Raw genomic sequence first — 22107 nt, 5'->3', positions numbered from 1 at the left:
GCTCAGTGAAATCAATAGGAGTCTTTCCATTGATTTCAGACTGTGTTGTATTGGGCCCAAAATACTTCTGCTTATTACCTTTTGGATTTCTTTAACAGGACCTAATTTCAAAGTCATAGGTCAGATCTACAACTTTACCGCAAATCCAGAGGAAAACTACCTTTCCAAAAATATATTACCAGATCTTCAGCTTCTTACAGTCTCAGAAGAGTTTAAGTCCTACCACTTATATCTGCAGGCTTCCTAAATTATACTGTATTTAGACTAGTGTCATTATCAGTACTCAATCAACTTATTTCCGCGTGCATGGCAAATTTGCATATTCTAATTAAACAACTGTGTTGACTGCAAGTCTCTGTAATAAGAAAAATCAGTCACCATGACATATAAAATGTCTCATGAACACTAGATGAATTAAATATACTAAAGGGATACAATTCTAATCTGTCAGCCATTCTCCAGGCATGCTGCGTTCATGGCTAATCTCAAACAGGTTGTCAATTTTTGTGTTTTGTTTTCTTCGTCGAGCCATCAAACTAGAACCATGAAAATTTGGCAGCTAAACCTGACATGCATGCTATATACTGCAAGAGTGAACATCATTTGAAAGGCTCCCTTTAGGTATACGCAAAGGGTGGGATTTTAGGCCATTGCCCACCACTCTTGAAATTTACTCTCGTTAGACTTCATGTAAAAGTTTACAATGGACTTTAAAAGGCAGAAGAGTTATACCAGCACTCAGTGGTTTGATTACCACTTTATGGTAATACCTTAGATGCAGTTATGAGATTGACTTGTTTGGTTTTGTTTCTTTTAAAAGAAAGCCTACAGTTCTCAGATTAGACCAAAATGGGGGGGCTGTGTTTGGAAATGTTGTAGTCCTCAGGTTTTATCACAATTTAGTAAAAAATTGTTTAAAAAAATGAGCCTTGACCTACTTGCAAACTCGTTTTCTATAGGGCATTGCTCATAAAATCCTGTGATTAACTGCACATCACCCTGGCAAAGTTCTTCAAATGTAGTCCTTCAATCTGAACAAGTTTGACACTTTTCTGATAAATGCAGCTGTACGTTTTCTTCCCATGTACGACAATCAGCATCTGTCAGCCTGGCTTGGTAAAATGAAACAGACTTTTCTGGATCAGTGCTGTTTACTGGCAGAGAGCGAGAGACAGAAAGAGGCCATAGGGTATTCTCAGATAACACAGGGCATTTCTGTTTCATTTCAGACCAATTCAATAGGAGATTGAGGAGAACACCTCTATTCCTGGTGCTGTCCTAAATAAGAGAATAATTCACTTTGTATGGTGCTCTGTGGTCTTCCAGCAGTGGAATGCTTTTGATTACTTTTCCAAAGTCTGCATTCAGTGCATTGGACTGAACACTTAAGTCTTTAAATAAAGGCCACAGCAGCAGGCATGTAAAATTGAGTGACAGTAGTAGGAATATGCTCATACAGTTTGATTTTATTTTTTATGACCTGGGATGCTTTCCCTGTAGGTTCATCCCCACAATTGTAGCAAAGGCAATTTTGGAAGTCCCTGTGCTTTACATTCAATCAGTAAAACAGAGATTATGAGAGAAGGCAAAGAGTATGCTCCTACCTTTAATATGTGGTGGAAGTTTTTTTTCCCCATGTGCTAATAGGACGACAGTGGAATGGAAAATTTACATCACCAAGTAGAAGAAGAAAAGAATTCATACTGTAAAGCAGAGAATCTTCTATTCTTTGTAGCTCAGTTAGAGTAGGAATGGACACAGTAATGGGATGCTAGCCAAAATTCTGTGAGACTGTCTTATCAGTCATCTGAAAACATATCAAGGAGGGCACTTCCTTGGAGCATTGCAAGGGGAAAGGGCTGATCCAAAGCAAAAAAAGTCAGTGGAGAAGCACTTATCCCATGAAGAAATAATATTCAGGCATCTGCTTGGGAGCTAGACAACACCCACAACAATATGAATTTTTCTGACACATTTAAAAGAAGACTGCTGTAGGGAACAATCTGGCACGACTCCCTGAGGGGATGAACTAGCCAATCTAATAAGCTTTTTCCACTAATCGGACCATGATCTATCAGGGCAGATTCTACCAGTGAGAAAAGTAAAAGCTAATGAAAAGTGTTAAACCCACCAAAATTTACAATCTCTCTCCCTCTTTAGCTAGACTTTCATATCAAAATCATAGCACCTAGGCCTAAGACCACTTTACGAAGTTAGGAAGCCCTTCAATGAAGAGAACTTTCTTCCCACAAACTCAATCACAAAATTAACTTTGAAGGAACGTGTTGAAATATACAAATACCTGCATAGAATCTACTTATTGAAGGGTTGTTTTTTTTAAAATCGGAATAGTTTTAAAGCCATCATAAGCATCTCTCTTCACTAAGGAAATATATGAATGGTGCAGAGCTGGTGTAAAGGCTCTGGGTCACATCAGTAAGGTCCCTGGTGCAGGGGATGTGCTGGGGCATCCCAACAACCTGAGAAGCCTTGGCTGCCGGAATGACCTCTGGAGGTCACTGTGAGCCAGCAGAGTTCAAGCTGCCCTAAATTGCATCTTAGGAGTTCTAAGTCACCCCTCAGCAGCCACAGGATCAGGGAGCCACAAAAAACGTGACGTAAAATGGGGACCAAAGGAAGAAGAATTCCATGACATACTACAAAAAGGGAAGGTGTAAACAAAAAACTGTTTAAACAGCAATAGCCTGACCATCAGCAAGCTAAAGCAGAAATGCTAAACATAAAAGCAAATGCAACCTCTGATAACATCAGAGATGTAGGACTGGAAATTCTTGGTTAATTATAAGGACTGCCAGCGAGTATCCAACTGCAATAAATGGAATCAGAGTGCTAATATATCGAGTACATATATCATTGTATAATAAGTGTTATTTTAAGTGGTTTAAATCTTCTGACAGAAATTGGGAGATAAAATGTGGAAATAGAAGAATCATAAAGTTACCTCCAGATTAATAATAATGCACAGAACCAGTAGGGGGAGTGGATTCAATTATTTTTAAAAAGTTGATCATATATTTTTTCCCCTTTTCCTCCATCCTTCTTATGTTATTCATCTTCTTAAATTGTAAACTACTAAATCTTATTACATGCTTTGAAAGCGCCTAGCACATTGAGGTTACTACTATAACCCAAATAGCAGTAGAAGAAATAATACATTATTAATACCAGGATGTGACAGATGATCCACCACTCCAAGGGGCCCTGGATTCCATGGATGAAATCCTGACCCATTTGGGCGTTTTGCTATTGACTTCACTGGGGTCAGGATTTGACCCCATGATCCAAAATCTGTGATAAGTGGAACACGTGCCTAATGATCATAGCAATCCGAAGTTGAGTGTTTGCATAATATTTCCATTACAGAAATTATAAAAATCCTCAACTGTTCATCAAGTCCATTTATTTTGTCAGTTGAAATGTCACATACTTGCTCTGGTTCAACATTTGGGTAAGGTTTACAAAAATGGCATTAAAACCAAGAAACTTAAGCCTAGATCTTCAAAATTAACTAGTGATTTCGGATGATAGCTTAGGAAACCTTATTAAAAAGAGGGCCAAACTTTCAGAGGGTGGGTCCTAGGCACTTTCTGGAAATCAGAAAGTCATTAGTCACTTTTGAAAGACTTGGGATAAGACAACATTATTGGAAAAACAAAACTGGTGAGCGTTTCCGTCTCCGCATTTAGGTCTGAAAATTCAGGCCATTTTTAGTGGGACAATGTATATTGCTAATAGCTGGATTGAACTTATAAAAAGAGTAGCTAGGAAGAAGTGATAGTGGAAAAGCGATATAGGCATCAAATGGCCTCAAAAACCCAACTGTAAAGTTTGGTGGTGCACTTCTGGGTGTATATAAATCTCGCCTTTCTGATTGTAAATTGGATAACTGCCCATCCTTCAAAGGGGAAAATGAGGCAGGAATTCCCTAATTTATACTTGATTTGTGCAAACCAGCAATTGCAAATTATTTATAGATGAACTAAAGTAATGGCTTTAGCTAGTTGCTGAATTTATCTGTGTGAATATTATGTCCACCTCCAGGCTGAAAGTGTTCTGTTTTCAGATTTTAAAACTCACTTTTAACTCCCTCAACTATGCTTTCTAGATCACATCAAGTGCAAGGAAGAAGAATGCTATGTATGTTCTTGAGGGGGAGTATGCCAACAGCATCTTTAAAGTCCGTGAAGACACCGGAGATGTGTATGCATTTGAGAGGCTGGACCGAGAAAAGAAATCAGAGTATAATCTGACAGCTCACTGTATTGACAGAACAACCAACAAGGAACTGGAGCCACCATCCACATTTATCATCAAAGTCTATGATGTTAATGATAATGTTCCTGTGTTTGTACAAAAAGCATTCAATGGTTCTGTCCCAGAAATGTCACCAGTAGGTAAGTTCTTTGACTACTCATTTCTCCTTATGTTTCTGTTTAACAGAGGGGATTTTTAGTAAAATGTATCATTTGATAATTCCTTCTCTAGGAACTTCAGTCACCAAAGTGACAGCAGTGGATGCTGATGACCCAACAGTTGCAGGTCATGCCACAGTTATATACCAAGTTATTCAAGGAGAGCGCTATTTCACAGTTGATGAATCTGGTAGGCATGACACACATTTTTCGACTTTTACCATATACGTTACAAAATGTCACACGTTTAAGCCTTTATCATTCTAGCCAAGTGGGAGAAGGAGTTGGAAGTTTAGTTATCAGCAAGAATGTATGTATTTACAGAGAGGTTTTGTTCTGGTACAGTGACAAAGTGTCAATGTCTGTATAATTTAGGAATGTAAAAGTGAACTGAAAAACCAAAAGACATTTGTGTGCTAACTGCTGGGGGGGGGAGGTAAAGGGGTGCGTTTTCCCCGGTGAAGGCAGGTGCAGCGAAGGCAGTATAGCTCAAGGCTGAATTGAGCTGAATTTAGCCAACAACTTCTGTTCTGAGTGAGCTCATTCATGCCACTCACCAGGAATAAGAACAAGATAGCACAGAAACACTGTACATCACTGAAATTCTTAAACCTGTTATAGGGCAAGGGGTGGCTGTATCCTAGACCCTTCATTCAATCTCTCCATGGGCATCACTAAGTGACAGGCTCATGCCTGTATTTCTCTCAGGGTGGAATCCCACAAATAACCCCACTTTTAGACGGGGTCCTCATGTCACAGTATCCCTGTTTGCCACCCAGGAGTCCTCTGCTACAGATTTCCCTTTGGCAGCTGTGACCAGCTGGTAAATGCAGTGACAGAGAACAGCCTCTTCAAAACAAAAGTATTAATAATGTATCCATAGGAACATAACAGAGAGGGAAAAGGTTAACACAGTATGCATATAGGCTTTTGTTATCTCCCGTAAATCTTTACTTGCCTAAATGTGCAAGTTTGTCCCAGGACAAGTGTCTGCACCTCTCCAGCCTCTGCCCCCATCTCAGTCTGATTTTCATTGTCTCCCCCTGAAGAGCTCATAGAGAGGCAATCCTTTCATCTGTGTCCAAGTGTCTTTGTCCTGGGACCCCTGAACCTAACTAATCCAGTTTATGCATCTCATTGGGGGGATAACAGGTAGACTTCCAGCAGTTGATTTGGCCCTTAAGCACTGACAATTGAGTTAGTCATTGTCTGCCTTACTGGAGATTTGTAAAACCACTCAGGATTGTAGTTAACTTTTATAAATACTGTGTTTACCTCTATTTTAGGTCTACCATCATGCTGTTTGCTATATGGGGCAGAGAGTTAGCTCCCACCGTCTTCATACCAATTACAAGGCATAGATTCACTAATTTTTCCAATAAGTGCAATGGTCACCTTTTTGATGATATAGTACAGCAGGAGGGTTCCTATAAATATTCAAACTATAGAAATACATTTGAAATATGTAAATGAATTTTACCATTTCCCAGAATCTTTATGCATATAAATAGCAGCTTCAAGCTGAGGTTGTGTCTATAGATTAATTAAAAAGGAAGTCTGACAGCTTTTCCAGACACCTTTTGAGATAGCATACAGCACTCATTTTTTCCACCACCCACAGTCAACTGATCTCCACTAGAGAAAAAGGCTGCATCATTTGTTGAATGCCACATGACTTCCATTGTTACATTAGATGCATTCACGTACAAAGCCATGGCACCATAGTTTGGCTGGATGTACATGCATGCAGCATAGCACTGAACTTGACTTCTCCAATAAGTTCATGGAGATCTTGCTCTGCAAGCCCTCGAGGACCTTTGTGGAGCTATTGTTACACGTTAACGTGCTTGATCTGCCAATGTTTTCTGTGTCCAGCCACACCTCAGATTATTCCCATGCTAAGTAGAAATAGGGGGCAGCGCATGAGCCTGATTATATCCAGATGTACATAAAATATTGCTTCTACAGAGTACATGTACACACTTTAAAGGGCTTTACCCTTACTCCCAAATACCTGAGCGTTTCCCAATTCATTCATCATATAATAAACCCGGCTATTAGATGTACATGTTTAAACCAGTAATGTTATTCCCAGCAGTACGCTGTGCAAGGATCCATTACTTTTTCCAGCTGCAGTACCTCTACAAAGGATATCTATAATAGGAGAATACTATTTAGCCAGTGTTTGTGGCTTTGTAATCAAAATATTCAAAAATGCAAAATAGTGTATGGAGATATACAAAACATCCCATCATTTAGAAATCGGATTTCTAACCACAGCATTAGAAGCAATAGCCAAAACGCTACTTAGAGCCAACAGCAGAAGTACACGCGGGGACATCTAACAGAAGATTGCCAAGAAGTGAAAAATGCTAGAATAAATGTGACAGGTTGGACCCCCCACTTTGGCCACCTGATATATTGGGGTCCCAGTGAGCCCACCAGCCAAGGCTCCCTCACCCTGTCCCGCTGCACACGCGCACACACACACACCCCAGTTGGGACACACCCAGCTGTAGAACCACACAGAATCTGCAATCAGCAGTGTGTGGAAAGACTCAGCTCGGGGAATTGCCCAGCACTCCAGTGCACACACCTTCTGGAGTATAAACCCAAAATTATATGGTCTTCCACTGTATGGAGATCTATACAGCGTAAGCTCATGAAATTCGTTCTCCCCCATCCCCTAGTTATGAATCACACAAACCAGGTTTTAGAATAAACAAAAAGATAAAAGTTTAACAACTTCAAAAAGGTAGATTTTAAGTGATTATCAGGGATAGAAAACATTAAAGCAGATTACTGAGCAAATAAAACAAAGTGTGCCAACTAGGCTTAATGCATTAAAGAAATTAACTACAAATAATAATTTCTCACACTAAATGTTGTTTTATGCAGGTTGTAGAGTTTCTTGAAGGTAAACTGCACTGCTTTCAGCTTAAATCTCCTCATATACCCTTCACAGGCTGACCTTTCTCACCTGGGCTCAGCTGCTGTCCCACCCACCCTCGCAGTTTAGTTCCTTTGTTTCTTCAGGTGTTTTCAGCAGTCTTCCTTCTTGGGGAGAGAGGCAGTGGAGACGAGCCAAGATTAACTCATTCCCCAGCCTTAAATAGGACTTACACATCGCAGGAATCCTTTGTTTCCTAGTTTGATCCCCACCTCTTCTAATGGAAAAATACCAGAAGTCCAAAATGATGTCCAGAACTAGGTGACATGATCACCTGACCCTGCAGGGTTAAAGCAGCCTCCCAGGAAACTTCTCAGGAAGGAGGCTAGAGTAGCATCTTAAAAGTCTCATTGTCCTTCCTAATGGCCCATCCAGGCTGTTTGCATACTGTCTGGTGGGCATTCCCCAGGTGAAAACACAGTTGTAATTATTACATAGTCAATATTTCTAACTTCAGACACAGAAATGATACATTCATACAAACTGGATTATCACATTCAGTAAGTCATAACCTTTCCAATAAACCTCACATGACCCATCTTGCATAAAACATATCTTAGTTGTGCCATATTCAGGGCCGTCCTTACCCATACGCAAAGTAGGCAGCTGCATAGGGCACCAGGAAATTTGGGGCACCACATTTCCTGGTGCCCTGCGCAGCTGTGTGCTGCTCCAGCTTTTCCCGCCCCGCCCCAGCCCCGCCTTTTCCTGTCCCTGCTCTGCCCCAGCCCCAGCCCCAGCCCCCTGAGGACTGCAGTAAGGCTGGGCCTGCACTCACCGGCAGCGGGAAGTGCAGCAACCAAGCCCCAGCCACACCGCCGGTGAGTGGTTCCCCCCTACCCACCAACACAGCCCCACCCTCCGCAGAGGCCTGGGGCCTGCCCCCTGCTCCTCCCCTCCCCCACACCCCTTTCCCTGGGGGCGGGGCTGCGTAGGGCCCCAGAATTGCTAGGGACGGCCCTGGCCATATTCATCTCATAACAATACTTCTATGAGGAACATGGGGTGTAACATCACAAACTGATCCTTTTTAATGTGTTTTTTTAAAGGAGTGATTTCTACAGCCACAGCTGATTTAGACAGAGAGACTCAGTCTACATACGAAATTGTTGTTAAAGCAAAAGATTCTCCAGGGCTTCACGGTGGGGATTCCAGCACTGCTACAGTCATCATTACTTTATCCGACATCAATGACAACTTCCCAACATTTAAACAGCGTAAGTTGTGAGAGTGATTTTTTGTTTGAAAGGCACGAACAGGCATGATTAAAACAAATGGTTTCATCAGAGTTTATCCAATCAAGATTTATTTCTTTATAAAAATTGCTAAAATATCTCTTGAAATGATTAGAACTTCCTCCCTTCCCGATTCCTCATTTCCCACCCCCCACCCAGCACTGTATGCTTAAGTTTGATTAAAGGCCCTGAATTTTGCAATTAAGCTGTGATGCACATCCTGGGCAGAATAAATCCATTCAGTGGTATCTTGACATTTTTGAGCATCAATGCAGTTTTTAAAATTAAAAACTTACTTTGTCTGCAGGGACAAAATCTCAGTATTCTCTGTGAAATTATGTTCTTGTTACTAAAAATAAATTGAGATGAACAATTGATTAACAGAATTCTCACTTGAATGTGTGGTGTTTAGGGGGCTGTGGTTTTTAAATTTTGTTTTGTTTTGTTTTAAAACAGAATCGTTCCACTTTAAAGTCCCTGAAAACATTCGAGTAGGAAGTGAAGTCGGCAGATTGAAAGTAGAAGACATTGATGAGCCACAAAACAGAAACACAAAGTATAATTTTGTCAGAGGACACTATAGAGATACCTTTGAAATTATACCAAATGCATTCACCAACGAAGGAATAATTAAGCCAAAGAAGGTACAATTCCTAGTGACAAAGAAAAATGTGTTGTTTGTCGTGTTGACAATTGATATCTAGGCAAGCTATACTCTAAAAACAATATGGAACAGAAAAATCCAATTTTTTTTTTTTTTTTTTTTAGTTTCAAGGTAACATACATATTAAGTGCATTGATTCGGTATTATTAGTAGGATAAAAAACTCATTTTCCCACACAGTGTATAATGGAGACTTACCTGATCAGATGCCAGATTGCACACCTCAGATTCCCCTCAGCTTGGTGTCTTAGTTTCCCCTGTCCTTAGGTATTTGGATAGCTTGGTGGGCCAGTAATTTTAATGCTTTGACTTTCCTGACCCCCTTCTGGGGTCAAAGTCCAAATGAAGTGAAAAATTCAAACTCTTCTAGTTAATCTCTTTACCTCTCCCTTCTTTAAGTTTTATAGCACTTTGTCCTCCCGGAGTCTTCACTGCCTTTCCCACCCTTTCCCCTGCAAACAGGAGGGTTTTCACACTACCTCCAGGTACTGTGGTAGGGGCTCCACGAGCCTGGGCCTTCCCCAAAACCCTGCCCTCAAGCTCCCAAACCTGCGTCACTGGTATCAGGGATATTTCATCATTAGCTTCAGCACTACCAACCCCAAGAATTCAAAAATCATGACTCCACCCCCCCAAAAATCATGATACTACTTTATATTATAAATTCGGTTCTGTTTTTATTTGCTTCCTGGTTCCTGAGCTGTTTGACTATATATACACACTTCATGTTTTCAAGCTTTTCTTTGTCGTCAACAGGACTAGAATTTTTTTTTTTTTAAATGAAGCTGAGATTCTCAGATCCCTCTATTCCAGCATCAGGGTCTTAAACACAAAGACTTCATAAAAATCATAAGAGCTGGTAACATTGGCCTCGTCACTAGGCCTCCTCCATGGCCTCTTTCTGTGGTGTTCAGTGATCCCACAGTTCTGAAAGTGGCGAGTGCTTGCAAGATTTATTGTGATTTATTCTGAGTCTGTTTCTAATTGGCTGAGTTTAACAAGAGCTTCACAAAGCCCCACCCAAATGCTATCTGGGAAGCTCAGCCCTTAAAGGCACAGCCGCTAGTACCGCAGTTCCCAACACACCTCCACCAAACTGCTGCTCTTCCCCAGGTCTCCAAGCATCTCCTCCTCCCTGCAGGCCTCTCCCACTGTGGGGAAAATGCTGCTGCTTATATTACAAAGCAGGCATGACTCTTCCTCACCTGCTCGAGCACATGATCTGGAAGAAGGTGGGGGTGGGAGAAAAGGGGAGTCGGGACTTGGACTACTTAAAGGCTCAGTTCATTGTTTGAAGTTCATAATGGACAAGAGTCATCCATGGTGCGATTTCACTGGAATCGGTGGAGTTTCCAGAAGAATGAATTTGTCCCCATGTTTTTGTCTCAGAGAAGTTTGCACTGTCCTCTAAGGCAAAACGTCAATGCTTATGTAACAGTTTCAAGGCCATTGTCTCTGCCACTATGTCCAGTCATAAGTTTAACACCTTTATCACTATTTAATTAGCATGTTTCAGATTAGTGTATTATATGAGGAATACTGGGTATCTCAAACACTGCTGTCTACACCTACACTATCTACAAGGTAGAGATGGACTCAACCTTCAAAATTAGGGATGGTTGGTGTTTTTCTTAAAGCCTCAGCTCTTACAGTAATGTGATTGCAGGAGAATCTCAGATTTCATTAAAAAAATAGGTTTCTAGCATTTATGGTTGAAAAAGGGAAAAAAAGAAAATGTGAACCCTAAAAACAAAATGAGAAGACAAAGAAATATACCCACATTTTTTTACTTCTCAAAATCTCATGATTCTGATGACTTGTTACATGGCTTTTGAATGCTTCGGACAGAATACCAACTCAGAGATTATGAGCATCTCAACATTCACAGCTGTTTGGAGATGTTGTTTTATTTTCTTGAGTCCTGTGCAGGCTGTGAAATCTCTCTCCAACGTTTAGGTCAGATCCAAGCTTTGCAGTAGGAATCCTGAATATACACACTTTATAGCCTTAGAGAGTTCAAGTTACAGCAAGGCATGAGATGAAATTTGCAGCATTCCTACTGCCCTAAATATGCAGCTTTTAAAAAAAGCAAACAAGACAGCACTCGAAGGTATGGTGCTGATAGGATACAGAAAAGGAATTCTGCCCGCCCCCCTCCCACACACACCCCCAAAAAAGAAACACTATACCAGATTCTTATTTCATTGTAGATTAAATTGTTTTCTCTTGGACATGCCTACTTCCAGGCATTTCTGGCTGCATTAAAGCACTGATAATATTGCACCACTCCAAACTCGTGGCAAAATGTCCAAAACTCTCCTGAGTTCAATTGCTCTCACACGTAGCATGAACGCTGCAATCTACTCTGCACACAGTGAGCAAGTTTGGCTGAGAGGCCTATCATAGCCAGCCTCTCTTTGGTAGGTAGGGCACCAACAGACCTCTACCATGAAATAAGAATCTGGTATAGTTTGTTTACTATTAGCTGGATTGCTGGCTGTAGTTTACAGTTAAGGGTCTTGGCTCTCAGGCAAGAAAGCCCCATCTCCTGCCTTCAATGAATGTGGAGAAATGTAGTTGGGAAGGGCAGAGATGTGGATTTCAGCCTCACCTTTCAAGAAAGGAGCTAGCTCAGATCACCTTAGACTAGCTATCCTGCCTACGGTCAGAGATAGCTGGCTCTGACTGAAGCTTGTAGCCACAGAACTGTAAACATAAAAGTACAGACTGAGAATTATGTGCTGAATTTTGAATAAAGACTAGATTTGTGAAAAAAGTCAAGCTGCTCAAGTAATAAATACACATAAAATGGGAGAAATTCACTGAATAAATGATTCCCTAATAATCTAGTTCCGTTACAACATACTAGCATTTCCAAATCACACATTGCAGTACAGTGCTTTAGTTTGCATATATAGCATTTTTATTACTGACTGAGAATGTTTCTCTTTTCATTTAGCCATTGGACTATGAAAAAATAAAAGAGTACAAGTTTGACATTGAAGCAACTGATCCAACAGTTAATATGCGTTTCTTCAAGTCTGGTGGGCCGAAGAGCATTGCAGCCATTACCATTGAAATTCTTGATGTTGACGAGCCTCCCATCTTCTCTCAGCCATCCTATGTTTATAAAATAAAAGAAAACTACCTCCCAAAAAACCCACTTGGCACAGTTTTGGCAGTAGATCCTGATGCAGCAAAACGGAAAATTAGGTAAATGATGCTGGATACTACATCAGTTCCCAGCAAATGACAATGTTATATCTTTAAAATGTTGAGAATTTAAAGGAAGTTGGCCAAACTTTCAGAACTGTGTATGCAAAAATGCATAATCTGCATGTGCAGTCACACACACGCAATAACTGCACAAAAGTTAAGTGCCTGGGCACTTGCAATTACCACATACAGTCACTATGATAGCACATGCGCATTATGCCTATGCAGATTAGCAGACAAGTGAAAATGCACAATTCTGTAGGTCTTACTTTATGTTTTTGTACAATTATTGTTGCAATTTTTTATATTGCAACTACTGCCTTGACATGTATAGTCTCCAAAATTAAAACAGAGTGAACTAATTTAAAATCAGCAAAGGAGTAATAAATAAATAAATCTACATAACAAATTTGGGAAAATTTTCTAGCTGACGTAAGATATATTGGGCTAATTACTCTACTCTGGCCCAGGTAATTTTGGGGGGAAATTCTATCTGGTGAGGAGGGCTGGAAGAGAAGAAAATATTTCTCTGCCACGTGTTTGAAGCTGTTTAAAATGTTAGTCCGAGAGGAGAATGGTTAGCAAAGCGCATGGTAAATGCAAATGATCAGATCTGCAGTTTATCATATAATTTTGAACAACTTCCAGACCTTCTGCTATGAATCACTGAAATGCTACACACAGTTACTATTCTTGTTTTGTTGAGGATTATCCTTCTTAAATAAAACACAGATATACCCTCCGAAGATCCAGCCCTAGTGGGGACTATGTCAAAATATCCAATAGTGGAGATATCTTCATCTCAAAGCCTCTGGACAGAGAAGCCAGTGCCTGGCATAACCTAACCGTGGCAGCCCAAGAAATCATGGCAGACAGTAAGTGTCAACTAGAAACCGGTTTCATTGTGTGGGGAGGGGGGGGGGAGGGAGAATCAGTATATTTCTTCTGAATGATCATTGTTTAAAAGAGGGGAAAAAAAGCCAAACCAAAAAAAAAACCTGTAAACATTTGACACAAGCTAATGCACCCCTTTGATCAAAGTGTCTATGTTTGCTTTAGAATGATTTTGCATTGCAAACGTTCAAATCCAACAAATGTGTACTTCAGCAAGTGAGCAGAGTATGCTTTTTTCAGAATTTGACCTGTTATTAATATGCAAATTCACTCAGCTCATTAACCAGAATATACCTTGTTTCTTTAAGCTAGTCAAGGGTTCTCAAACATCATTGCACTGCGACCCCCTTCTGACAATAAAAATTGCTACATGACCCCAGGAGGGAGGACCGAAGCCCGAGTCTGCCCAAGCCCCTCCACCCCAGCTGGAGGGACCAACGCTAAAGCCCCATCCCCGCCACCCCGGGTGGGGAGTGCAAAGTCAAAGCCCAAGAGCTTCAGCCCAGGCAGGGGTCCTGTAACCTGAGCCCTGCCACCCATGGCTGAAGTTTGAGCCCCGCTGCCCAGGGTTGAAGCCCTGGAGCTTCAGCTTCAGCCCCGGGCGGTGGGGCTTAGGCTTTGGCTTCAGTCCTGGGCCCCAGCAAGTGTAACACCAGCGCTGGCGACCCCATTGAAACAGGGTTACGACCCATTTTGGGGTCCCAACCCCAGTTTGAGAACCGCTGAGCTAGATATACTTTTGAGCCAGTGCATGGCTGACACTCAACAAGCAGTCTGGAATAGCAACTGTTCCCCAGGATGTTCAGGTAAATGGATTTGTCCAGAGGCATCCCCAGAGCCTGCCACATCATTGTCATTCACACCTACTTATTGCAGGAAGGGCACAGAGCTCAACCTCCAAAGCATGCAAGATGGCAGAATCCCACTACACAGCTGCTGGGACAGCAGCAACCCTGCATAGCATCACTCTAAAGTGGCCTTGTCCCACTTCTCCATCAGAGGCAATTTCACCTCTAATAATTTCCTCTTAGTTCAAAGTACTAGTAAAACTGAAGGGTACGGGGAGGAAAAAATCCACATTATCTACGTTCTACTGGATTTAGTGAATGTAACTTTCAATATGGCACTTTAATGATACTCAAGAACACTGCTTGGTCAGCATTAAAAGGTGAAGTATAGATTCTGTAAAATACAATGTATGTTTTAGATTCAAGGTTGCTCAGCAAGTCTTCTCCCTCTAGAATCCAGAAACCAGATTTAATACTTAGCCTTCAGTACAAATGCAATGAATCACTTGAAACCACTAACCTTTATGCCTGGATCTCTAACATAAGTCATAGAAAAAGCATCTTGCCTGATTATACTCCCACAGTACAAAGAGAGCAAAATTCCCCTCACATCCATATGTAGAGCCATTGTAACCACTTCCCAGGCCAGACCCTTCAACATTTAAGTCCTGCCATAAGAGCCAAGGAGCAAGTGGGAAGGAGAATAGCCTCCTTGTTACACTTTGGCAATCTTCAACTGGCATACATTCCTTTCGGGTTATAGACAGCTGGCATAGTTTAGAGCAGCCCCTAGGTAGTTACAACCTACACAGAGTCCAGCACAGTAAATCAGGGAGCCGTAACCAGCTCCCCCTCATCCCATTCAACCCTGTGTCGGAACAAATCTGGGCCTAAATTCACATCTAATAAGTAGGATGAGCATAAATTCATCAAAGTGTGATATACTGTACTATTCTTGCTCATTATGAAGAAGTTCCATGAATGATGCAAAGCACAGGACAAGAATTCTGTATGGGGCTCAGTCTGCAGACAACTGAATGATAAATCATCCATTATTTTATAAAAAGAAAAGGAGTACTTGTGGCACCTTAGAGACTAACCAATTTATTTGAGCATGAGCTTTCGTGAGCTACAGCTCACTTCATCGGATGCATCCGATGAAGTGAGCTGTAGCTCACGAAAGCTCATGCTCAAATAAATTGGTTAGTCTCTAAGGTGCCACAAATACTCCTTTTCTTTTTGCGAATACAGACTAACACGGCTGTTACTCTGAAACCCACTATTTTATGTTTATCATTTCAGATAGACTGTCTGACATAGAATCACATACACAAGTTTATATCCAGGTTCTTGATCAAAATGACAATGCTCCAGAATTTGCTCATCCTTATGAGCCCAAAGTGTGTGAAAATGCTGCACCAGGAAAGGTAGGTAATACATGAGAGGGTTGTTTCCATTTATACTTAACCATATACCTTCAACCACAAGTTAAACCACAACTCTTTTGATAAGAGTTATCCTGTTTGCTAATCCTAAATACTGATCTGCATGTGCTTCCAGTGGCTACTCCATGACTGCATTGATTTCCGAGCTGTCAGCCCTCAGGACTTTTCTACTTCGGTCTTTTTGCTGCTATAATACAGACCTATCGCTTCACACACACACACACACAGCATCCATCTCCTCAGTCCCTCTCCCTCCCATCGAGCAGAAGGTCGGCAGTATGCATGCACATTAGCCATTCCAGTTCAGTTAACCCGACAAGGTGGCAGTTATTACCAGCAATTCATTTGCATCTACCTAATATTCATACATGCAAAACCTGAGCTATGTAACATAGGCAGGCGAAAACATGAGTAAATATTAAGACTGCAAATTTCATCAGCGCCCAATTTGTGCGCCAACAAATAGAGTTGGTATTTTTAGGTGTCATGGGTTCCTCAAGCTGCAGCTTTTACATGTAAGTTTTTTTTTTATTTATATTCATTAATTTACAGTTTTTGAGCCAGATTCTACCATTTGATGGGAGCTGTGTGTACAAACCCAGGGGTAGTATTTGATCTTTAACTTGATTTTGAAATACTTTTGGTATATCATTTATTGATGTCATATAGATTATTCATCTGCCATACATGCAGTAGCTGTATTGTGTGTTTTCGGTATTTGGGGGAGACTTCAAAAGCAAGCAAGGAATTTAGGAGCAGAAGTCTTAGACATTCACTGTTATTAGTGTTCTAAATCCATTAGGCACTTTAGAAAAACTCCACCTAAAGATATTTAAATGAACATTAGTTTTTTCTCTTTATGGTTAATTACAAGCCATAACACAGCCACACCGCAGAGTAGGAGAGAGAATCCCTTTCCTTTGTGTGTGGCAGGATTGACGCTACCTGGCTTTTAGCACCTGCTACTGTGGGGGAGTATAGAGGCTCTGCACCAGTTTCTCTCCATAAAAAGTACGTAAGCAGGAAATAGGCAAACCCATCTTTCTGACTCTCCGTCCACACCAGCCAGTGGATCTGACTAGTCATGCAACGGGGGAAGGAAGCAGCCCTTTGAAGAGGGCTATAATCAAATTACTCCTATTGCACTGCAAAGGATAGGAGGCCCCAGGAGGCACTGCGCCTCTCTGGGGGCCCCTCTGGAGTGATGCAGCTTCACACAACCTCTTACTGCAGATGGTCCATGAAAGGCCCAGCACAAGCTATTGCGTTACATAAGGAGTGATTTTACGACTGTGTTCACTGCATACCTGAAATTTATGAACTTTGGAATCTTTATAGGTAATAATCAGGATTTCAGCTACTGACAAGGATGAAATGTTGCCTGGCGTTAACTTCAAATATTCCCTGACCACAGAAGATAGCAACTTCACATTGGTTGACAATCACGGTAGTGTATCCCCTCAGTAGATTTCAGCATATAGCAAAAGAGGCACCAGGAAACAGGAGGTGAAAACTAGAGATAATCTGTGATGGGTCCAAGTGGGCTATTGTTATTTATAAACAAGTTAAGGTTTTTTCAGCAGATAAAGAGTTGTTCGTGCCCACCCAACTATTTGCGGGGTTCCTTAAAGGCTCAGTTAGCCTCAGGGGATTGTGCCAGATGATTGGTAATCTATAAAGAAAGTCAGGAGGCTGACATTATCACTTAATTAGATGTCATTACCTTTTCCAGAGAACACAGCTAATGTCACCGTCAAATATGGACAGTTTAACCGTGAGCGGGCAAAAATCCACTACCTACCTGTCATCATCTCAGACAGTGGCACACCTGAGCTAAGCAGCACAAACACACTTTCCATCAGTGTCTGCAAGTGTGATGAGAAAGGAGAATTCACTTTTTGCGAAGAAGCAGCTAAGCAAGTTGGAGTTAGCATTCAGGCGTTGGTGGCAATTTTTATCTGCATCCTCACAATCCTTGGTAAATATCTGATATTTCAAGCATACTCTGCTCTTGACATGTTCTTTCTAATTGAAGTACCTGAAGTTGTGTGCTTTTCCAGGATCAAAAAGAACATTTTAAGAGAGTCAGTCACATTCAGTAAACTCTTGCATTTACTTTCTTTTTGGCCTATTAGAATAGTTGTCTTATTGTAACTAAGGAGCAGTTGTAATTTCACCATTAATATTATTTAGCACCATTAGGCATAGTGTAACTGTACATGAGATCTGAGCCAGAGAAATAACAGGGCCCCTATCTCAAAAGGCTGAATTCATATGGGCACAACAATGCAATAAGACACCAATAGAAATGATATTGCATAACCCATTAATAGTGCAACAATAGGCTGCTGTACTTGATGTATGGATATTGCAGTATTGTGAATGAAAAGCTGGTATCCAGGATTGTAACTTGGGTGACATAAGAATGCATAATGTTAAAAAAATATTAATATAGTGCTTAACATGAACTGGCTGACATGTGGGGATTGGCTGGGTGATGGAGCTGTTCAACTTTAGGTCATCAGTTTGAGTTTAACATGGACTGGTAAGGGTGAAAGTGAGTATTGTTTGATAGCCTAGATGTTAAATGATTGGATGGTCCAAACACAGTTCCTGGTGGACAAATGTCCACATCACGACACCACACCCATAAGTCAGCCTCAGCAAAAAAGAGGTCAAATGCCAGCTGATTATGGAGGATGAACTATGGTCTCTCTGCTAGAGATATACCCTCCAGGGCAGGGCTCAGGCATATTGACAGGGCAGCATAGGGAAAGCTTGCACTGCTGTTGTCTGTTCTGTGTTCATGACTACAGGACTTCAGGTTCCAGGACTAACAGTCTGGTGCTGTAAAAACAAAGTTCTAAGGAGATGAAGAGATCAACACTAAAGCAGATTGACAGAATGCAAAAACGGGCCCCTTTTGTCAACACATCAGACCTACTTTAGGAATGTTTTAGATACATTCTTTTTTGAATGTAATGGCATTTTTCCTGAAAAAACTTCAGATTATGTTCAATTTTAACTACACTGAGTTTGGTTTACTCTAATTCTCTATATTTGCCTTTATTTACAACTGCTGGGATATGTTTTCTCTACAGTAATCACATTGTTAATCATTCTGAGAAAGAGGCACAAGAAAGAGCTGACTGTACTCAGGAAGAATGTGGCAGAGATTCATGAGCAGCTTGTCACCTACGATGAAGAAGGTGGTGGTGAAATGGACACCACCAGCTACGACGTGTCTGTGCTCAACTCTGTCCGCAAGAATGGCATGAACCTGGAGACTAGGCCCTGCCTGTATGCACAGGTCCAGAAACCAACAGGAAATGGAAATTCTGGCACTGGGGAAATGGCAATTATGATTGAGGTGAAGAAGGATGAAGCTGACAATGATGGGGATTTGCTGCCATATGACACCCTTCACATTTATGGCTATGAAGGTGCTGAGTCCATTGCAGAATCTCTTAGCTCTTTGGAGTCAGGATCCTCAGATTCAGATATTGACTATGACTTTCTAAATGACTGGGGTCCAAGATTTAAAATGTTAGCTGAGCTTTATGGATTGGAGCCAGATGAAGACTTTGTGTATTAAGTTCAAATCAACTGTGTTTAGTTTTTTTCCCCCTCTAGAGACAGATAGAAAAGCCAAGATGCAACTAGTATGCAAAAGGAGGATCAGCAGATCTTTACACAAGCAGTGCAGGATGTAACTATGATTCTAGACACCAAAAACTCAACGCATTTTGGGTTAAAAAATTACAACGAAATCCATTTTTAAAAATTAATGATATTGTTCTTGTCCCATTCCCGCAGCATGGGCGGCTCAGCTAGCACACTGACTCCTCCATTGACACTAGTTCTCTATGACCCACAGGTAGGCTCCACAAAGCATGTCGTTTGTGTCATTACTGCCCAGCACCTGTGAAAGTTTTCCATATATATGCTGATGCCTACAGCAGCATGGCCCTGATTTCTTCCCCATTCCATGTGGTCACATCCCCTTTTATCAATGCAAAATTAAGAACAGAGGAGTCTAGCAGCTCTGGGAAGGAACATATAATGGAGGCACCTGTAGCCACCTCCCTCTCAAATCCGCCTTGCCTCCTGTACCATCTTGCATGGATAATTCATGCCTTTGCTTACACAGTAAAGGGGAGGATCATCATTTAATACTAAATATGCTTCCATTATGTTCAAAGAGATTCATGATTTCTCCCTTCTTCCCAATTCACTAGTTACCTTTCCACTCCAAAAATGGCTACTGCAGGAAGATAGTAGAACTCTTTGGGATTTTTAAAAGACCACCAGAGTGGTTTTAATTGGTCATTTTTGAAAAGCTTGCCTGTGGGGATTTCTGGCACAGTCCTGGAGTATTAAAATCTCTTTATCCTCAGAAAAAAAGATTTTCCTTTCTTAACTAAGATCTTGGTGCTATTCAATGTACTATATCCTGCCAGGCAGGAAACCTGCAGATCAGGTGGAATGTTAAGGCTCCAGAACTGTAGGTCTCACTGGATTGCAACAATCAAGTCACACATATTACAGGCTAAGCAGGTGTTGGTTTTTCTAGGAGTTTTCTTTTTTAATATTGTTGAAGAAATTTAACTATTTCAGGGAAAAAAAAAAAGTCAAGGGTCTCATTACTGTGAATGTTGTTTTTAAACAGGTACTGTAAAATGGGTATTTTCCACCTAGGAAAGTATTGTATCTGTGTATTCTACTGTCTGTCTGAAAGACCAAGGCATGAACATAAGCAAGGTTTTGGATGCCACCACCACTGCATCCCTGATCCTGCAAAGACACATGCGCATATTTAACTTCATGCACAGCGGGGAGTCATCCTGTTCAGCTGAAATCCAGTGCGCACGGTGCATCTAGTCAAACAAACATGTATGGTTTTCAGGATCTAGGCAAGTGATGACAATGGGCTGGCTCCTGCTCCCACTGATGTAAGACTCCCATTAATTTTAATGGGAGCAGGGTCCTGCCAATGAAATACCCAGTTTTGCAGGATCGGTAGGAATTAGTTTAGCTGATCTCTTGGTTTAAGATTGGAGTTTATATTATAGTTGCTAATCCAAATACTAAAGTCTTCTCTTTTAAACCAGTGTGGCGGAATTTCACTGATTTGCATTTCACTAAGTCACCCATAGCTGATGCACAAAACCCAGTATCCTTTTTCAGCAAAGATTTAATAGCAAGGGTATTAAATCTGCAGGGTGGTCTCCGTATTAGTACTTCACTCCTCTTTTCGAAATACACTACACAATATTTAGTAGGACACTATCATCAATTATTCAAATTATAGTACACTTTCCATATACGGGCCTGATCCAAACCCATTGGGAATCTTCCCATTGGTGGTTGGATCAGGCCCTTTATAAATGTACTTTTTTTAAAATTTGTGTTTGTTCACTTAATCATTAATTTGCAAATCCAGTCCTCAATGCAAGATTGTATTATAAAGATTGTGTTATTAATACTTATGTTTTAAGATTTTTATGTATAATAAGGTGTTGCTATTCAACAGGAAATGTTAGCTATAAAATTATTCAGTGCCATAGCTAAAGAGTCTTCTGTAAACAACATCCAGATAACATTTCCTATAATCACTGTGGGGTTTTTTGCAGTCTGCATTATAACATTATTCTAAGGAACACTGTACTGATCTGTACTATACATCAAAGGTGTTTGCACTGGATATTTTCTTTTAATATTGCTATACTTGTTTTCTTTTTACTTACATAAAAGCCAAATTCAAATGTAGTGTTATTTCTCTGTGAATTAATAAGCTGCATGCATAAGACAATAGGCTTTTGGGTGAACTTGCTGCAGTGAATTCAGTCAGCAGAATGCTGGAATCTGTTAGCGAAGGGGAAAGGAAGTCAAACCCATAGAATGATAGACATGGGTTCATGGAGGACCTCTGTGTAAAAATGATTTTTTTCATGTACTTGGGAAGCTATACTGTAAGACAGTGGTTCTCAAACTGTGGGTCGCGACCCCGTTTTAATGGGGTCGCCAGGGCTGGCTAGACTTGCTGGGGCCGGAAGCCAAAGCCAAAGCCCAAGCCCTACTGACTTGGGCCAAAGCCTGCAGGCTTCTGCCTTGGGCAGTGGGACTGAGATTACAGGTCCCCTGCCTAGGGCTGAAGCCCTTGGGCTTTGGCTTTGCCCCCACCCCAGGTCAGTGGGGCTTTGGCCCTCCATGCAGGGAGGCAGGGATGGGGTGGGCTCAGGCTTCAGTCCCCCCCTCCTGGGGTCATGTAGTAACTTTTGTTGTCAGAAGGGGGTCGCAGTGCAATGAAACTTGGGAACCCCTGCTCTAAGACCTTCTCCCACAGAATCTTCCCCTCTCAGATGTCTGATTTCACGGAGACCCTTTTCCAGGCAAATCAGAGCTGTGCAACATACCAATTTTCTTGTCATGTGGGGCCAGATTTTCAAGAGAGCTCAGTGTGTGGAGTTGTTTTGAAAATCT

The 22107-nt window shown here is 41.2% G+C and overlaps 1 protein-coding gene across 1 annotated transcript in view; it reads left to right on the top strand.

Annotated features, from left to right (window-relative positions):
* The window catches only part of CDH5 (cadherin 5), a 53921-nt gene extending 32528 nt beyond the window's left edge, over window positions 1–21393 (top strand). Inside the window, exons 3-12 of the mRNA XM_048816790.2 lie at window positions 4127–4415; window positions 4507–4623; window positions 8433–8600; window positions 9075–9262; window positions 12241–12494; window positions 13230–13372; window positions 15482–15606; window positions 16963–17071; window positions 17357–17602; window positions 18726–21393. Of these exons, the coding sequence (XP_048672747.1) occupies window positions 4127–4415; window positions 4507–4623; window positions 8433–8600; window positions 9075–9262; window positions 12241–12494; window positions 13230–13372; window positions 15482–15606; window positions 16963–17071; window positions 17357–17602; window positions 18726–19219 (2133 nt within the window). The 3' untranslated portion in view covers window positions 19220–21393. The remainder of the gene's footprint in view (window positions 1–4126; window positions 4416–4506; window positions 4624–8432; window positions 8601–9074; window positions 9263–12240; window positions 12495–13229; window positions 13373–15481; window positions 15607–16962; window positions 17072–17356; window positions 17603–18725) is intronic.
* The last annotated feature ends 714 nt before the right edge of the window (window positions 21394–22107 follow it).

Source organism: Caretta caretta, chromosome 12 (genome assembly GCF_965140235.1).
Source record: "Caretta caretta isolate rCarCar2 chromosome 12, rCarCar1.hap1, whole genome shotgun sequence".
Taxonomy (NCBI): Eukaryota; Metazoa; Chordata; order Testudines; family Cheloniidae; genus Caretta; species Caretta caretta.
The sequence above is the reverse complement of the archived record's forward strand: the minus strand, read 5'-3'. Positions and strand labels throughout refer to the sequence as shown.